This window comes from Xiphophorus couchianus, chromosome 13, assembly GCF_001444195.1.
Source record: "Xiphophorus couchianus chromosome 13, X_couchianus-1.0, whole genome shotgun sequence".
NCBI classification, from domain to species: domain Eukaryota; kingdom Metazoa; phylum Chordata; class Actinopteri; order Cyprinodontiformes; family Poeciliidae; genus Xiphophorus; species Xiphophorus couchianus.
The window spans coordinates 24,229,483-24,245,416 of record NC_040240.1 but is presented as its reverse complement, the minus strand read 5'-3'; the positions used below and the strand labels follow the sequence as shown (position 1 = coordinate 24,245,416).

Genomic DNA, 15,934 nt, shown 5'->3' with positions numbered 1-15,934 from the left:
ACCAGGAAGAAAAGGGAAGCTTCCCAGCCTGAGAATACTTTCTGAACTGTGAACACGGAAGAGGCAGCATCGTGTTTCGGGGTGTTTTACGCAAAATAGATAGCATCTTGAGGAAAGAACATTGTGTGAAAATGTTGAAGCAGACCAGATGACAAGGAAATGTATGTAAAGTTCTGCTTTTGCAAAACAAATAAAAAAATCATTGAGAAAATCACCTAAAACAGGAAGAATTGCATAAGTGAAAAGTGTTTAATTTTATTCAGTTCATGCAAGCTTCTGCTTTCAGCTGGGTATCAAACTCTCCGTTTCAGATTAAAAGTAGGCATTAAGATCTTACATCAACACAGAAATGGAAATAAAGACCCAACAGAAATGCCAAGACTGGCGTCTCATATTCACACCTTTTTTTGTCGCAGTTACAAGACGAGCAGAAGTTTCACAACATCCCACGTTGTAGTTTTTGCACTTTTGCTGACAAACACGCAACCAAACAACAGGAGAAATCGAATGCATGCCACAAGCTTTCAAACGCGCGTCCTGAAACAGAGAAGCCGGCCGGCCAGCCGGCGTGCGTGCATGCATGCGATGCTCCCCTGCGATTTGAAGCGATGCAGCAGCAGCAGAGGCGAAAGCTTGAGAAGCCAAAGCCTTGCACTCCCACAGAACTTTCAGTGGGTTCTGCCTGCGACACAACATGCAGGGGAGAGTCCATTCCGTGTCTTTTTGATTCGTAGAATTCAATCAAACGATTCTGAAGAAGTCTGTGCTTTTACTCACACAAGCTTTGCAAGTTCATTCATCCGCAGAACTGTGCAATCTAAACAAAAACCTAAATAATAGGCCTGTCGCATTAAGCAATATATTAATTAATCGCATGATAAATTAAAATGATCTCAATTGCCATTTGCATGATTTATAGTTCTTCTCTTTTCTCTCTTTCTACTAAAAACTGAATAACAAAAGTCTTCAGTCTGGTATTTTGGTCTCAACTAGCCTTTTTTCTGAGGAACAATTTTGTTTACAGAGACTTCATAATTCACTATGCTCATTATAACATTTTCTAAGGATGATTATGTGGGGGGAAAAAGTACTAAACATGTTTTGTATAATTCATAGATCAGTGGAAAGCATAATAAGTCACCTTTACAATGTTTTCCAGTTGCAGTGTTGAGTGTTTCATCACTGAGTGGGCGTATTTTCTTTAATATGCCATTATTGTTGCTGTACTAGTTGAAAATGGTCTCAAAATGACAATATTATCTATTATTTTATCTAAATAATTTCTGGACAATTTGTCATCCAGAAAAAATGTTGTAGTGACAGGCCTAACAGAAACTTCCTCCTTTGTCCTCCTTCTGTAGAATATTTTTAAAAGGGGGCTTTTTTATGCAAAATTTATGATTTTGTGCTTCCATTTGGGTCTCAACTGCTTTCTAAAAAGTGCTTCAGAAAGTCACCCAACCATTTTTTGGCACTAAATAGTTACCTAGCCACCACAGTGGCGTTCCGCCCGTTACCTGGCAACCCAAGTGGAACTCCAGCACATTTGGTCAGTTAGCTTTACTGCTGAATGTGACCATTTTGTTTACAGGGACTTCATAATTCATTATATTTGTTGTTTCTGTTTTTTTTTTTTGTTTTGTTTGTTGGATATTTAGAATGTCTTCCAGCTTCATTGTTAAATATTTGTTAGAATTTAAAGTCTTTGAGAATGTGTTCTTGCATTATTACCATTATATTACTTGAAAATGGTCTCAAAACAACATTATTGTTTATCACAGTAACTTCTGGGACAATTTATCGTCCAGCAAAATGTGTTATTGTTGTATAATTGCGCATCTGTTTGCAGTTATTTTTACGTTTGATTGTAAACATCGGGCTGGGGGCGTGGCCAGCAGCAGCTTATCAGGATTTAAAGAGACAGAAGGCCTCTGAGACTAAAATCTCACTATCTAAGGAATATTTTGTGTATAAAGGAACATTTTATAATTTATCCTTTAAGGACAAATTAATGAGAAATTGGGTTTCTTTGTTGAAAACTACCACCTAAAGACATCTGTCTTTGTGTTGTTAGATGGTTTTGCTACGAGATTCTAGTTAAAAATCGTGAAAAGGTCCCATCAAAGCATTTTGATAAGATAGTTTCTTTGTTATTTTTTGTCTCTTGAGTTATTTTTCTGCCTGGGAGGCTCAGATTAACGACCTCATACCTTCTCCAGCTCCCGCTGCCTCTCCCTCTGCTCCAGGGTGTGAACGGCACTTTGGGAAAAGGCTCGGGGACGGGGGTGTTGGCCCCCCGAACCCCTCCCTCGACGCTCCGATGCCCCCGGCCAGCCCGGACCTCCACCTTTTCCCTCCAGCACCTGGGACTCTGAGAGCGCATCTGGGGGGAAGAGAAGAAAGCCTCATCAGGGACAAGATGAATAAAACTTCACATACAGTTTAGATTGTTTTTTATTTATTCATGATGTTGGAAACATGTGAGTTTTTCTTCTTATTGCAAATAAATTAGATTATGGGTTTTGGATTTCATTTTAAAATATCTAATGTTCAGAAATTTCTTTTAAGAGGTAAAATTGGAGAACAATTAAATCAGTTTTCAATTGTTTTTGATCTTAAAATCTAACTTGGTACCAAAATAAATGTAAAGAAATTAAATGAATATGTTGCAGAAAGCCCTGCGACAGACTGGCGACCTGTCCAGGGTGTATCCCGCCTCTCGCCCGGAACGTAGCTGGAGAGGCAGCAGCAACCCTCCCGACCCCATTAGGGACAAAGGGCGAACAGAAAATGGATGGATGGATGTTGCAGAGATTTGAAAAAGGCAGACTTTGGCAGACTCACCCATGCTCTCCGACATGCTCCTCTCCCGCAGCTCCTTCGGTGTCCCCCGGCCCTCAGACAGAGACTTCCTGCGGTCTTTGTTGCACCACTTCCAGTCGGGGTGGGCCTTGAAGTGAGCCTCTTTCACCTGCAGGAGGAGAAGAAAGAACGTAAAACAGAAAATCTAATGGAAAACAGTAGAAATGTCAAAGTTTTACTTCCAAAGACTCAGATTTTATTTACAGAATATGTTGCAGTCTCTACTAAATATGGACAATAAATTGTTTAATCAGTTTATCAAATTTTAGTTTGTTTAAGATTTAACGATTTTTGCAAAATCTGGATTTTTTTCATGATGTGACATCAAGGGGGCGGCCATCTTGTATTCAGGTCAATTGTACAACTAAAAATTGGAGCCAGGTTCAAATTCAAGAGTTGTTTTTTATAATTATAAGTCTTATACAGTCATAATATTACAAGAATACAGTCGTAAAATAAATAATATGAGAAAAAAGTTTTAATATTACCAAAATATTGTGTTCAAATTCAAATCATTACCTTACCTTATCTGTAAAAACAATACAAGATAATCAGCTTTCCTAATTTTATTTTCATGTCTTTATAAAATTGTGACTTAGTTTTCCTAACCTTATGACTTTATTCTGTTAATATTACATTATTGTTGTACAACTTTATCCTCGTATTACTATGACTGTATTCTCGTAATGAAAATATGTAAAAGTTGTAGCCTGGCTCTAGTATTCTTTCTGATGACCTGAAATCAAATTCCAAATAAATAGAATCTGTCAAAACATGCTAGTCAAACAAGATGGCCGCCCTGGGCTTGCTGGCGTCTCTCTGAACTGTGGGAACAAAAGCTTTGGTACAAAAATCTCCCCTAAAAGAATCCAAATCTTCCAAAAACAAAATCTTCAAAATTGATTGATAAAATCAAATCTGTAATGATTAAAGATTTTTATGCAGCCTGTCTGTTTGAAATGAGTCCGTTCAGTGAGGGTTTCCATGGTAACCTGAAAGGCCAGGTCGTGGTACTTCTGCTTCTCGTTGGGGCCCAGAGCGTACCACCACTCGCCCAGGATCTTGCTGACGGTCCGGTTGTCCTGGTTGGGGTGCCGCTGGTGCACCAGCGCTCGGTGGCGTTTACTGAAGATCATGAAGGCGTTCATGGGGCGGCGGATGTAATCCTTCTCCCTCTGGGTGGATTTCAGAGGCAGAAAAACATGCGATTACCGTAGTTTCTACGGCAAACAGCTTAGTACACTTTAAATAAGACATAACTTTCAGTAAAATGTAGCTTGTTTCAAGCCAATAAAACACTACTACTACCAGTAGATTTTAATCAATATCGGGGAAATGTTGACTTAAAGCAAACTCCTATATCTTGCAGAAAAGTTACTTATAAATTAGTTTTGTCTTATTCAAGTATTCTAAGATATTTCTGCCAGAAACTAGACCAAAAATACTGTGCATTAGCGCTTAACCCAAGTGCAGACAATTACTTAAAAAACCCTGCAGTGCTCATAAAAAGTATCCACTGTTTTGGAAGTTTTACTTTTTTTTTCTTGTGCTTTTAGGAATCAAAAGAAATTGTTGTTTTGCCTTCAAAACATCCTTTAAAAAATAGTTTATGTCAAATTAAAAACTGATGTTTACAAAATATGACAATAAAATAAAACTAATTAAGATAAAATAAGGGCTTTATGTTGAATATGGAGGTCCAAAACTGACATAATTAGAAATAAAAGCAGAAATATTTTAAGATTTTGGTTTTTTCTCTGTGTTAATTTAGGTGTTTGTGTCGTTTTCAGTTAATTGAGTCTCCGCGTTTTCCGGTCCACCCCTTGATTGTCCCCAGCTGTCCCTTGTTTCTCCTGATTGTCTCCCTGTGTATTTAAACCTACCGTGTTCCTTGTTCTTTGTCGGGTTCTTGTCTTCTGTCAAGTCTGTTGTCAGTGTGTTTTGGATTGCTACCAGTTTTGAGCCTTAGTCCTCCGCTCATTCCGTGCTGCCTGGACTTTTGGGTTATTTGTGTTATTCATCATTAAATCATCACTTCCCTCATTTCAACCTGGGTCCACAGCGTCTGCCTCACCAGCTCTAACCACAAACCATGACAAATGTATATATTTTGTTCTACATTTTACAAGCATTTTCATCAAGAACAAAATATAAAAAGTTCTTGTCAAAAATATGTTTAAAGAAAATGCAAAACAAAATGTATAGATTTTTTAAAATGAAAACACTTGTTTTGGTCCTCCATAGTTGAGAAGATGAAGGGAAGATGAATGGAGCTAAATCTGGGAAATACCAGAAGAAAACTAGATATGGACGCTGCAAAAAACCCGAGGCTTGTAAAGATGATTTCTAGATTGAAGAAGCCCATAATAATAATAAATCCCAGTAAATCATATTGAAGTCTGTGGTATTAATGCCAGAAAGGTCAGTGAAGGTCAGCCTGGATGACTCACCTTCCTGTCTCCGTCTTTGGGCAGGGCGCTGAGCGACTGCGTGCGTCTCTTCATGGGTCCGGCGGAGGGAGACGGGTCGTTCCCCACACCGGGGGAAAACCTGCATAAAAAACACAAAGGAAAGGGAAACTGAAAGTCCAGCTGGAAATCGGGGAGATTCCTCAAACTGAGGGACTTTCAGGAAGATTAATACACCACAAAAACACAAAATATTACCAAAATGTTTTGGACCGGTTTCTAGTGCAAATAAAAACAGAAAACAAATACACAACTAAGATATGGGAGCTTGTTTTAACTTTTAAAAAATCCCTAATGATTTGACATTGATGACAATAGTACTAGTTTATTCACTGACAGCAGCACATTTTTCTTATAAGTTAAATAATCTGCCAATGGAACTAGATCTTCTTATAAATATTAAACAGTTATTGACTTAAACTAAGCTCCATTATCTTGCTAAAAAGTTACTTGCGAGTTTATTCTGTCTTATCTCAAATTTGACTTTTTGCAGTGTATTGATGGGTTTTCTGTATCAACACCTGGAAATTTTAGGAACAAGTGCCAATGAACCAATTAGTATCTAATAAAACACTGCAAAACAACCTAAAGTTTAATGTTATCAAATGCTTCTGTAAAAATCTAATAATATAATTGCTTTTAGCTCTGAATTATTTAACACTATTTCTCCCACGTTTTGCCTTTCTGCGGAAGATGACTTTATTTCAAAAGTTTCTCAGCCGGGTTTTAACACATCTTTTTGAAAATAAATGATGAAACAGATTGAGTTTTTATCCAAGAACTCAGACGGTCTGTTGTAGATTTGAGAAGAGAAAATCAAAGAGGAGACCCAGCCGCTGCGGACCGGACTAGTCTTAAGGGTGAAAGTTTCAGATCTTTACCTCAAAGGTTCTGCTTTTATTCATCTTCACACAGATAAAAGCATGATTACATCACGGATACCTCCCACTGTGAAGCACATGGGGGGATCTGAGTTCGTTTGCTGCATGCAAATATCGGCCCGTAATGCTGCGTCATGCTCCAGAAACGAATCTGGTGGGTCATCAAAAACCCTGAGCGAGCAGAAATGCACCTGGCATACAAGAATTTAAACTGTACTGGATATAGATTAATATGGTTTCAGAAAATTATCAGCTCAAACGTACTCAGGGCCAAAAAACCAAAAATGTTTAAAAACTAAAAATCACCAAAAATGTGACTTTTTTAACTAAGTCAAGAATAAACTAAACATAAACTATTTTTATAAAAACAAAACAGTAATCAGATTTTTCTTTTTTGGGGGGGAGAATATGATCGTAGATGCAGAATTTGAAGTAGTTTTTGTACATTTTCTTTGCTAAATGAAAGGAAATGAGTTTGCTTTGTATTTCACTGCAAAACACAAAATCCTACCAAGTATTTTTGATCTAGTGTTTAGTACAAATATCATAGCGTACTAGAAATAAGACAAAAGTAACTAAAAAGTAATTTTTCAGCATGATATGGGAGCTGGCTTTATGCTAATAATTCTGGTGCCTCTCCAGCTAACGTTCCAGGCGAGAGGCAGGGGTCACCCTGGACAGGTCGCCAGTCTGTCGCAGGGCAACACAGAGACAGACAGGGCACACACACACACACACACACACACCTAGGGAGAATTTAGAGACCAATTAACCTGACAGCCATGTTTTTAGACTGTGGGAGGAAGCTGGAGTACCCGGAGAGAACCCTCCATGCACAGGGAGAACATGCAAACTCCATGCAGAAAGACCCCGGGCCTACACATCTAAATATATATATATATTTATATAAACATGATTTTATTTAAAGGTGTCCCAACCATTTGCATGAAATTAAAATGTTATTTCTTAATATTGGAGGAATTGAAGTATCTCAGACATTTTTTTTTTGTTTTTATTGCAGAGAATCGATTTAAATATTTTTTCAGTTTTCTTCAATCGAGCCCAATAGTTACAAAAACACAAAAGTAAATTTGGTTTGGTTTCTAAAGAAAATATCTAGTGCACTTGAAATAAAACAATACAAACTAATGAGAAAATTTCTGCAAGAAATAGGAGCTTAAGAGTCAATAATTCTTTAATGTTGATTTTTAAAAAGTACCGGTTCCAGTGGCAGATTATTTCACTTATTATGTGGGGAAAAAATCTCTGCAGTAAAACTAATACTCTTTAAATCAATATTAAAACAACCTTATGATTCTTACTGAAGTTACAAAAAATATGTATGTATCTTTGTTTTGTCTAATTTTAAGTGTACTAAGATATCTGCACTAAAAACTAGACCAAAAACACTTGGTAAGATTTTTTGGTGAGGAGTAAAAATTTTAAAACCATTATAACCTGAATTCTGTTTCTACTTGAAATTTGTTTGGATTCTCTTGGTGAAAAAATGACAAAGCAAAAGTTAGAAAAATCAACAGAGAGATCAGCGAGTCAGTTTGCTTGAGGATTAAATGTCATCTCTATTTTGTGTACATGTTTTCACATATGGGGGCGTTTCCGTTTGTCATTTTGCTTCAACAGCTAAACAAAAACAGCAACCCTGGCAAATCTGAAAGCCCCCGAGGTCGATAAGTGTGTCGACTTTGTTTTCATCAATGACACTCGCCCTTTCAAAGCAATGCACAGGAAGGAAAAAGAAAAAAAATCAGGTGTAAGACTTTTGTATTTGTTTGGCGCCCCCAGCCTCTGAGATCCCTGTGACCCTGAAACATTCATAACCGCACTACGAACCAGACAGCACGTCTGAGTCACTGTGAAAGAGAAACGAGCCAGATGCAGACACGAAGCCTGAAGGAGAAAGAACTGTACAACTCCCAGCAGACGGACGCACACAAACACTCGCAGACAAAAGCGCCGCTTCCTTTCGAGTTCTGCTGCACCTGTCGGCGGAGGCCTTGAGTTTTAAAAGGCTCAAACTACACGACAAGCTGCATCTAATCACAGCTACTCCCCACTTTGCTGTCAGTCATACGCAGAGTCGCAGAGAGGAAGCGACGAGTGCGAGGGGCTTGATCAGAAACTGAGAAAATATTACCAGACATCACGGTTTTACTTGACTTCAGAGAGAAATATTCAGGCACGCAAGGAAAGAAATCTATGCTCAACTGTGCACTCAACCCAGCAGCTGAAATTTAATTAAAACGTAACCCAACACAAAGGAATCCTGATGTTTAAAGGTAATCTATTAGGATTCCTTGAACAGGTTTTAATAAATCTTCGGCAGCGTTGTTCAAAGTGCAGCCCATGGGCCATTTGCGGTCTTTCAAAGCAATTCAAACTTACCAAATAGTTCTGGTCTAGTTTCCAGTCCAAATATCTTATTACACTTGAAATAAGTCAAAACTAACTTACAGGTAACTTTCAACAAGAAATAGGAGCTTGTTTTACGTAAAGAAGTTCTTATATTGATAAATAAAAGTGCTAGTTCCAGTATTTCACTTGTAAAATGGTAAAAATGTCTGGTAAAAATCTCCTACTGGAACTAGTACATTTTTAAAATCAATATTAAGGAATAATTGACTTAAAACAAGCTCCTTTATCTAAATGAAACTTGTAAGTTAGTTTAGTCTTATTTAAAGTGAGCTAATATATTTGTACTAAAAAGTAGAACAAAATATTTGGTAAGAGATTGCTGTGAAAATGACACTTATTTGCCCCACAGGACAGAAACATATTCATTAAAATTTTTTGCACAAAATCATTCTTCGATAATGAGATTTTAGCTCTGTCTATTTTATTTTATTTTAGAGTGCCTCGTCACTTTAAATCCAAATTAACTCGCACGCGAAAATGGCCGCAAACAGATGTGCAACTATGCAATCATACATCTTTGAAAAGCAGAAGTGGAGCCTGCTGCACAACCAACAGGAATGCAGAAAGTGGTTTCTGGACGGTAAGTCAACAACAAAACACTTGTCTTTTCCAGCAGCCATTGGGGTTGCTAGGTAACGGTGCACTGCCCATCAAATGTGATTCATTTTCAGAGACCAAAAAGCTATAAATTGTTGGGTGTTTTTTTTTTTTTTTTAAAGCGGTTTGGCTGTTTTTAGAAGCAGTTTAGACTCAAACTGAACTATTAAATGTGCAAAAAGTTAATTTTACAAAGTAGAACTCCTCTAATCATTTAGCAATATTTCTTTCGGCGTAATAAAAAACCTGCAGCGTACTCACGGATCATCGGTATCGCTCTCTGTCTCGCTGTCCGCCCCGCCCCTGTCTGCTGGGGGATTGTCATTGGTCGGGGGAGGGCGAGACGGCGACCCCCTGTCCGGCTCCGGGGGGCCCGCCCGCCCTTCGCTCACCAGGGCCACACCGCAGCGAGGCTCTACAAAATAAAAGGTTTTAAATGATTTAAAATCAGACTTCATTTAAAAACAGAATGCATTCTTCTCAACTGAATGGCCTTTCAGCTCCGGTCGTTCTCCGTTTAGGTCTCCAACTCTGATATCTTGCATGATTTAATTTAATTTTCCTCATGATGTCACACAACGAAGTCGTTTGCTTGTCATGAAAACCTTAACATACATCCACAGCTGTGCTTCCATTTAACTCAAATAATGTGAACCATCATCTGGGCTCACATATCGTCCAGAGAACCGGTTGGTCCTCCGCCTAAGAAAAGACGTCACGTCAAGGTCATGTCGCTACCTTTGCTCTGATTAACAAGCTGCTGGCCATCAGCAGGCTGGCCGGCCGCTCCTGATTGGCTGGAGTCCAGGAACGGGACGAGCGAATGCCAGGGGAACACTGGCACCGACCGAGGCTCCACGTTGGTCCAAACTGTGGAAAAAAACAAAGTAAAAAAAAAAAAGGTGAAATGTGATGATGTTGGTTGTGATTTCAGAGGAAAGATGATGTTCTGCCTTCTGGCTGCAGGTTCCACTGAAAAACACACTTTCGTAGAAAGGCCCTGAGCAGGAAGTCCATGAATGGACATATTCAGAGACATATAGATATCAGCCCTCGGGGTAATGAGGGTTGAGGGGTCATGTGGTGAGCGGCTCTGATGAGGGAACCTGTTATTTTTCAGCACTTCCTTTGATCTGGACTGAAAAATATTATGCAAACATACAAAAAAACTATTCATTCTTCACACTTTTACCACTTTAAAACCATCATTTATGAAAATGAGACATTCTCTACATGATGGGTGTCCAAAGTGTGGTCTGTGGTCCATTTGTGGACCTTTTACAGAGTTTTTGCAGACCACAACTTGATTTATTTCAGTTTTATTTTCACTTTCTTGGCCCACAAATACTTTTGACTGAATTAGTCCATGTGATAAAAAGTTTAGACACCCCTACTCTACACCTAATACACATTTTTATTCCCCACAAAGAAATACTTTAAAACACAAGTTTGAAAGAATCATCCATCCTGCAGCCCTAAAAGGTTCACTTTATATTAATAATCTGCTAATTAAGTATTAAAATGGAAATAATGGTTCCAATATGGAAAATATTCCAAATGGAGCTCCATATACAGTTAGGGCTCAAACGATTAATCATGATTAATCGATTGTTAAAATAATTGTCAAGTAACTTAGTACTCAATTAATCGTTACCTTAAAGTATACATACTCAAAACAAGGTAACCTGCTGAAAAAACAACATATTCAGAGCCATAATAAAGCTAAAGCTGAATAAAAATACATTTTGCATTTAAGATAATTAAAAAACATTCTTTGTCTTTTTCGAGTGACAGTTCTTCACCTGGTTCAAATTATTTAGAAAATATTAAACATGCTGTACTGATGTTGCTGCAGTTATGTCCTTTGCTACAAATGCTACCAAGCATTCACTATAGAAATCCTATGTGCATTTTCTTATTTAAAAAAGGAATTGAATTATTTATTAGCATCTTTTAATGCATTTCTAATATTTTACAAAATAAGCTTAAGTGGCTAAATGAAAAACGTGAAGAAAGTGCCAATTGTTTTCTCTGATTAATCGTCAGAATAATTTTCGCAGCTGGTTACACATGCTGCCGTTTTAAATGCTGATTCTGATGCTTATTACGACTGAATCCGCTCTGTTTGCAACTTTCTGCTAGTTTTAACCCGACTCTTTGCAGGAGGAACTTCAGCTGAGGAAGTTCACTTTATTCAAATGTTTGACACACATAAAGCGGGTTTGTTAAAGCGGGGTAGCACCGCTGACGAGTCAGAGCTCATGGGAACACGAGTGGGTCAGAGGTCAAACTCAGCTTCACCACAACAACTCGTAAACTAGAATACATTATCGACTCGTCCTGCAGCTGATTCTGAATTTTTTATTATATTTTTTTACAGCAGACCTCAAGGAACTGATAACTGTTTTGTTACGCAACATAAACAAACACACTTGAGTCAGAAAGCTGGAGGCAATCGGCGGCTATGATACAAAATGAGTCTAATATTTTAGAGTTAAATGGACACGAACTGGCTGAACTTTTCTTGGCTCATATCATGTTTTTTGTAAACACAACCAGGCAAAATACACAAATCTGCTGCTTACAGGTCTGTCACTGAAACAAATTCATAACAAGTTATTCTGATAACTTATCTTCTAGGAATATAATGGAAATGGCATAATAATGCAAGTTCACAAAGGTAAATAAACTTTCATTTCTAATGAACATTTAACACTAGAACTGAAAGACATTTTAAATATCCAAAATAAATAAACAACAAATAAAATTAATTATAACTGTACACAAAATTATCCTTTAAAAAGAGGTTTAGTTGAAACCAAAGCATTATACTGAAGACTTTTGTCTCCCAATTTTTGTTTGAACGACAGATCAAATTATTGAGCTAATTTCAATTATCATGCGATCAGTTAATTTATCGCTTATTGTGACTGTTTGTCTCAAATTTTGCTTCTAAATTTAAAAAACACAATCTCAGATTTTTTTCATTCCAAATCAAATTTTAATCAATTTTGTTACTAAAAAAGAAATTAGAAATGACAGAAAACATGTTTTATATTTAAAATAATCCAATCTGTGAATTGAATGATGGAGTAGTAGGGCCGGGTTACAGGAACAACTTCTGATGGTTAATCGATTAATTGAATAAAAAAGAAATCGCAGATTATTCATTTAGCCACTGAAGCTTGTTTTGTACAATACTAGAAATACATAAAAAAATCTAATAAATAGAGAAGGTAAACCTTTTAGAAATGAGAAAGCAAAGATTTTATTACCTAAAATGCAAAAATGGCATTTGATCATTTGTGGCAGAGCAGGCATCTGCAGCTAAAAATCATGTGAAAAATATGTCTACTGGTAGTTGCACAGTTTTTATTATTTCAAATAACATTTCTGTTATCTCTGATCTCTGCTGTTGCTGCAGTTTTATTTTAATTTATGCACATTTTGTACATTTTTTAAAAATTATGCTTCTCAGTTGAATATTTCTTTAAATCAGAGTATGATATTATTGATAACTGTACAGTATTTCATGTTCTGTATGAATGAATGAATATACTTTATTAATCCCAGGGGGAAGTTTTTATTTCAGCACAGCCTGTCCAAAGAGCAAAACAACATAAAACATGAGTAGACAGGTGCCCATTTGGATTTTGTCTCTTAATTTTAAAAAAAAATCTTTGCCACAACTGCTTGCCATATTTCTCCTGTAGGACAATAAAAATATTTCTATTCTAAGCTATTGTATTCTATCAGTTACCACGTTTCAAACATCCTCATCATCTAACTTCAACGTTTTGTTATTTCTTAGTTTTATATGCTGGATGTAATTTATTGCACTAAATTAGCAATAGATGGTTTTCAAGAATACGTTAAGCCATTTCTCTTCATCTTTAATTGGATCTAATACCAATTAAAGAAGATGCTTCTTAGACAGTTTCCAACATCAATGAGAGGTGCAACAGGATTGCAGTGTTATCTGCTGTGCATATAAAACACCATCCTATATAATATTTACACTGAAGGTGCATGAGAGTCAAAATGTGACCTAATGGAAGTGCAAAATCAACACTTTTTTACTGCTTCCTCCCACAGTTGTGGCTACATGATGCAGAAAATGAGCCCAAGTGTGAGCAGAGTTGGTATTTCTCCTGAGAATACACTGCAAGCAAATGTAGGAGCTTAATATAGATTAGTGCTTGATGCTCTCCCTGCTTGCATGCTGTTTACCACTTGCTTGTCTATTAATATTGTGGTTTCATATATTAAATGTATGATGAAATAAACACAAAAATAGTCACCAGAAATTACCTGGAAGACTTGTAAGCACTTATTAATGTGCTGCAGCAAAGATAATTATCTTCAGGCGCCTCTTATATGCTCAACCTTGGAGCAACACCAAAAGTTTTCATATGTGAGACCGGATCACACTCTGGCAATTTTCTGGTGCTAACAAGGAAGAAAATATGAATCCAATTCTCCAGAAATCATCAGAAACACTTTGGTGTTAAACCATTTTCACACTAGTAACGTATCACACATTAGCACCTGCTAACAGCTAAGAACTGCTAACACCTCGTATTTCAACTGTGTACAAAAATATAACACTAGTTCTCCTTAAATTCTGTGATTTTACTTCTTGAAACTCACAAACACAGTTTAAACCAGAAAAGAGTTAATATTTGCTTATACTTGCTATCCTAGAAAATCTGCTAGAGTTCTTGAGGAATTTAAAATCTAACGGCCCAATTTGTTCTTGTTCTTGCCACAGAGTCAAAACACAACAAATTCTGTTCTTGTGGAGAATTTCTTGGCCTTAGACACCAGTGTCTGGCTTTCAAGTGGAAAGTGTTTTATTAGTTTTATCTATTGCAAAATAATGGCTCCTGAATTTTTAAAAAATGTTAACATTTTGACAGTAACATGTTGCAGACTAATCATGACTCTTCGATGTCAGAAATCGAGCTGGCAGCTCACTTTCAGTCCCAGTTTTACTTTCACCCTTCAGTCATAAATAAACATCACCAATATCTTGGTCATTACTGAATAACAAAGTTCCCCAGAAAATAACATTTAAGCAGTGTTAAAGGTGAAGAACTGAACATGTGATGAACAAGTTAGATAAAACATGATCATCACATTTATTGCACAAAATCACTCTTGGATAATGAGATTCTGAGTATTTTGAGCTACTTTGGAGAATGTTTGCTTTGAAAAGCAGAAGTAGAGCCTCCTGCACAACCAACAATGATGCAGCAAGTGGTTCCTTGATGGTAAGTCAACAACAAAACAATTGTCTTTTCTAGCAGCTGTTAATCAGCTGACCAAGCATGCTGGAGTTCCACTAGAAAAAAAAAAAGAAGAAGAGCACACATGTACCAAAAATTTTGAGATTAATCTCAGAAATTAAAAAAAAATTTCTATTAAGAAACACATGTACATTTCTTAGTTTCAAGTTGAATATTTTTGACTTTTGAAACTGTAAAAATATCAGAGTCTAAAATTTTCAACTTTTGAAACAGAAAATTTTAAAAAGTCTTGAAAGTTCTGAGATTAATCCAAACATTTTTGAGTATTTTTCCAGCAAATCTTTGACTTTTCCAACTAATAAATTTAAAAGAATAAAATTCTCCAGATTCATCTCAAAGTTTTTGTTTTTTCTGTCAAATTTTAAACTTTTCAAGCTCAGAAAATTGAAATATTTTCTAGAAAACTTCTGAGATTAATATCAAAATTTCAGAGATTTTTGACATAAACTTGCTCTTTTTCATTGTTCTGTCTACAGTTGTTCTGATACGTCATTGTGCGTTGTTGGGAAAAAACATATTTTCCAAAATTAAATCTTCAAAAACCAAAAATAAGATTATTTGCTAAAATTGAGTTATTGCCCTATCGTCTAGGAAATATCAATCTGTGTGTCGTTAATCTGTAATCAATGTGTTTAAGTTAAATAAATAAATGAGTTCATCAACTACATGCTAATCTATTCAATGTGTGCTGCGTTTTCTCACAGCAATGTACATCTGAGAGCAATAATGAAACTTATGATGCCAATGCAGCTGCAGAGGCGCTGGGTTATATTTAGGCGAGCTGCCTGGAGCTTCTGCAGCCTTTAGGCGCTTTTTCCTTTTTAAAAATGCATGGTAAAGAAAATACTACACTACAGAGGCAGGTGGCCATTAGCGGCAGTGCGAAGGACGTGACAAGCAGACAGAAAAAGAAAAGTACACGGCCGTAGTCAGCTCGGACAATTTACTGAACCGGCAGAGCGGCGTATCCATGACAACACGCTGGCAATACGATTACCCCCCTGAAACATATTCACATCAAGTGGCCTTTATGCTCCGTCTGAGGCTGTTTGATTGTCTGAAAACAGGGACGGACTCTGTTTGTGTCTCACAGAGGAGTGGAGGACATGACCAGACATATCAAGACTTGCAGATTTTTAAAAGTTTCAGTGATGTTCCTCTTATCTCTCACAAACACGCGTGTAAAGGATAAAAACAAGCACTACACGCACTGAGTCACACTTTACACACAGCCAGCAGCAGGTTTGGGACATTGCCAGAGCAACTCATTTATAAAAGCTGTTGATATTCACACCTCAGCGAGGAAATGCAGTTTCATTTTAAAGTTAGGAGATTATTTAACATCAGGAGGTGAAATGTAAAACACTAAAAGTGATGTCATTTC

At 36.9% G+C, this 15,934-nt stretch overlaps 1 protein-coding gene across 4 annotated transcripts in view; it reads right to left on the bottom strand.

The window, feature by feature from the left end:
• The window catches only part of cica (capicua transcriptional repressor a), a 41,439-nt gene that overhangs the window by 14,001 nt on the left and 11,504 nt on the right, over positions 1 to 15,934 (bottom strand). For all 4 annotated transcript variants that reach the window (XM_028035755.1, XM_028035758.1, XM_028035757.1 and 1 more), the window contains exons 4-9: positions 9,980 to 10,111; positions 9,503 to 9,656; positions 5,313 to 5,412; positions 3,855 to 4,037; positions 2,845 to 2,971; positions 2,211 to 2,383 (exon numbers count right to left, since the gene is read on the bottom strand). In XM_028035755.1, the coding sequence (XP_027891556.1) occupies positions 2,211 to 2,383; positions 2,845 to 2,971; positions 3,855 to 4,037; positions 5,313 to 5,412; positions 9,503 to 9,656; positions 9,980 to 10,111 (869 nt within the window). The remainder of the gene's footprint in view (positions 1 to 2,210; positions 2,384 to 2,844; positions 2,972 to 3,854; positions 4,038 to 5,312; positions 5,413 to 9,502; positions 9,657 to 9,979; positions 10,112 to 15,934) is intronic.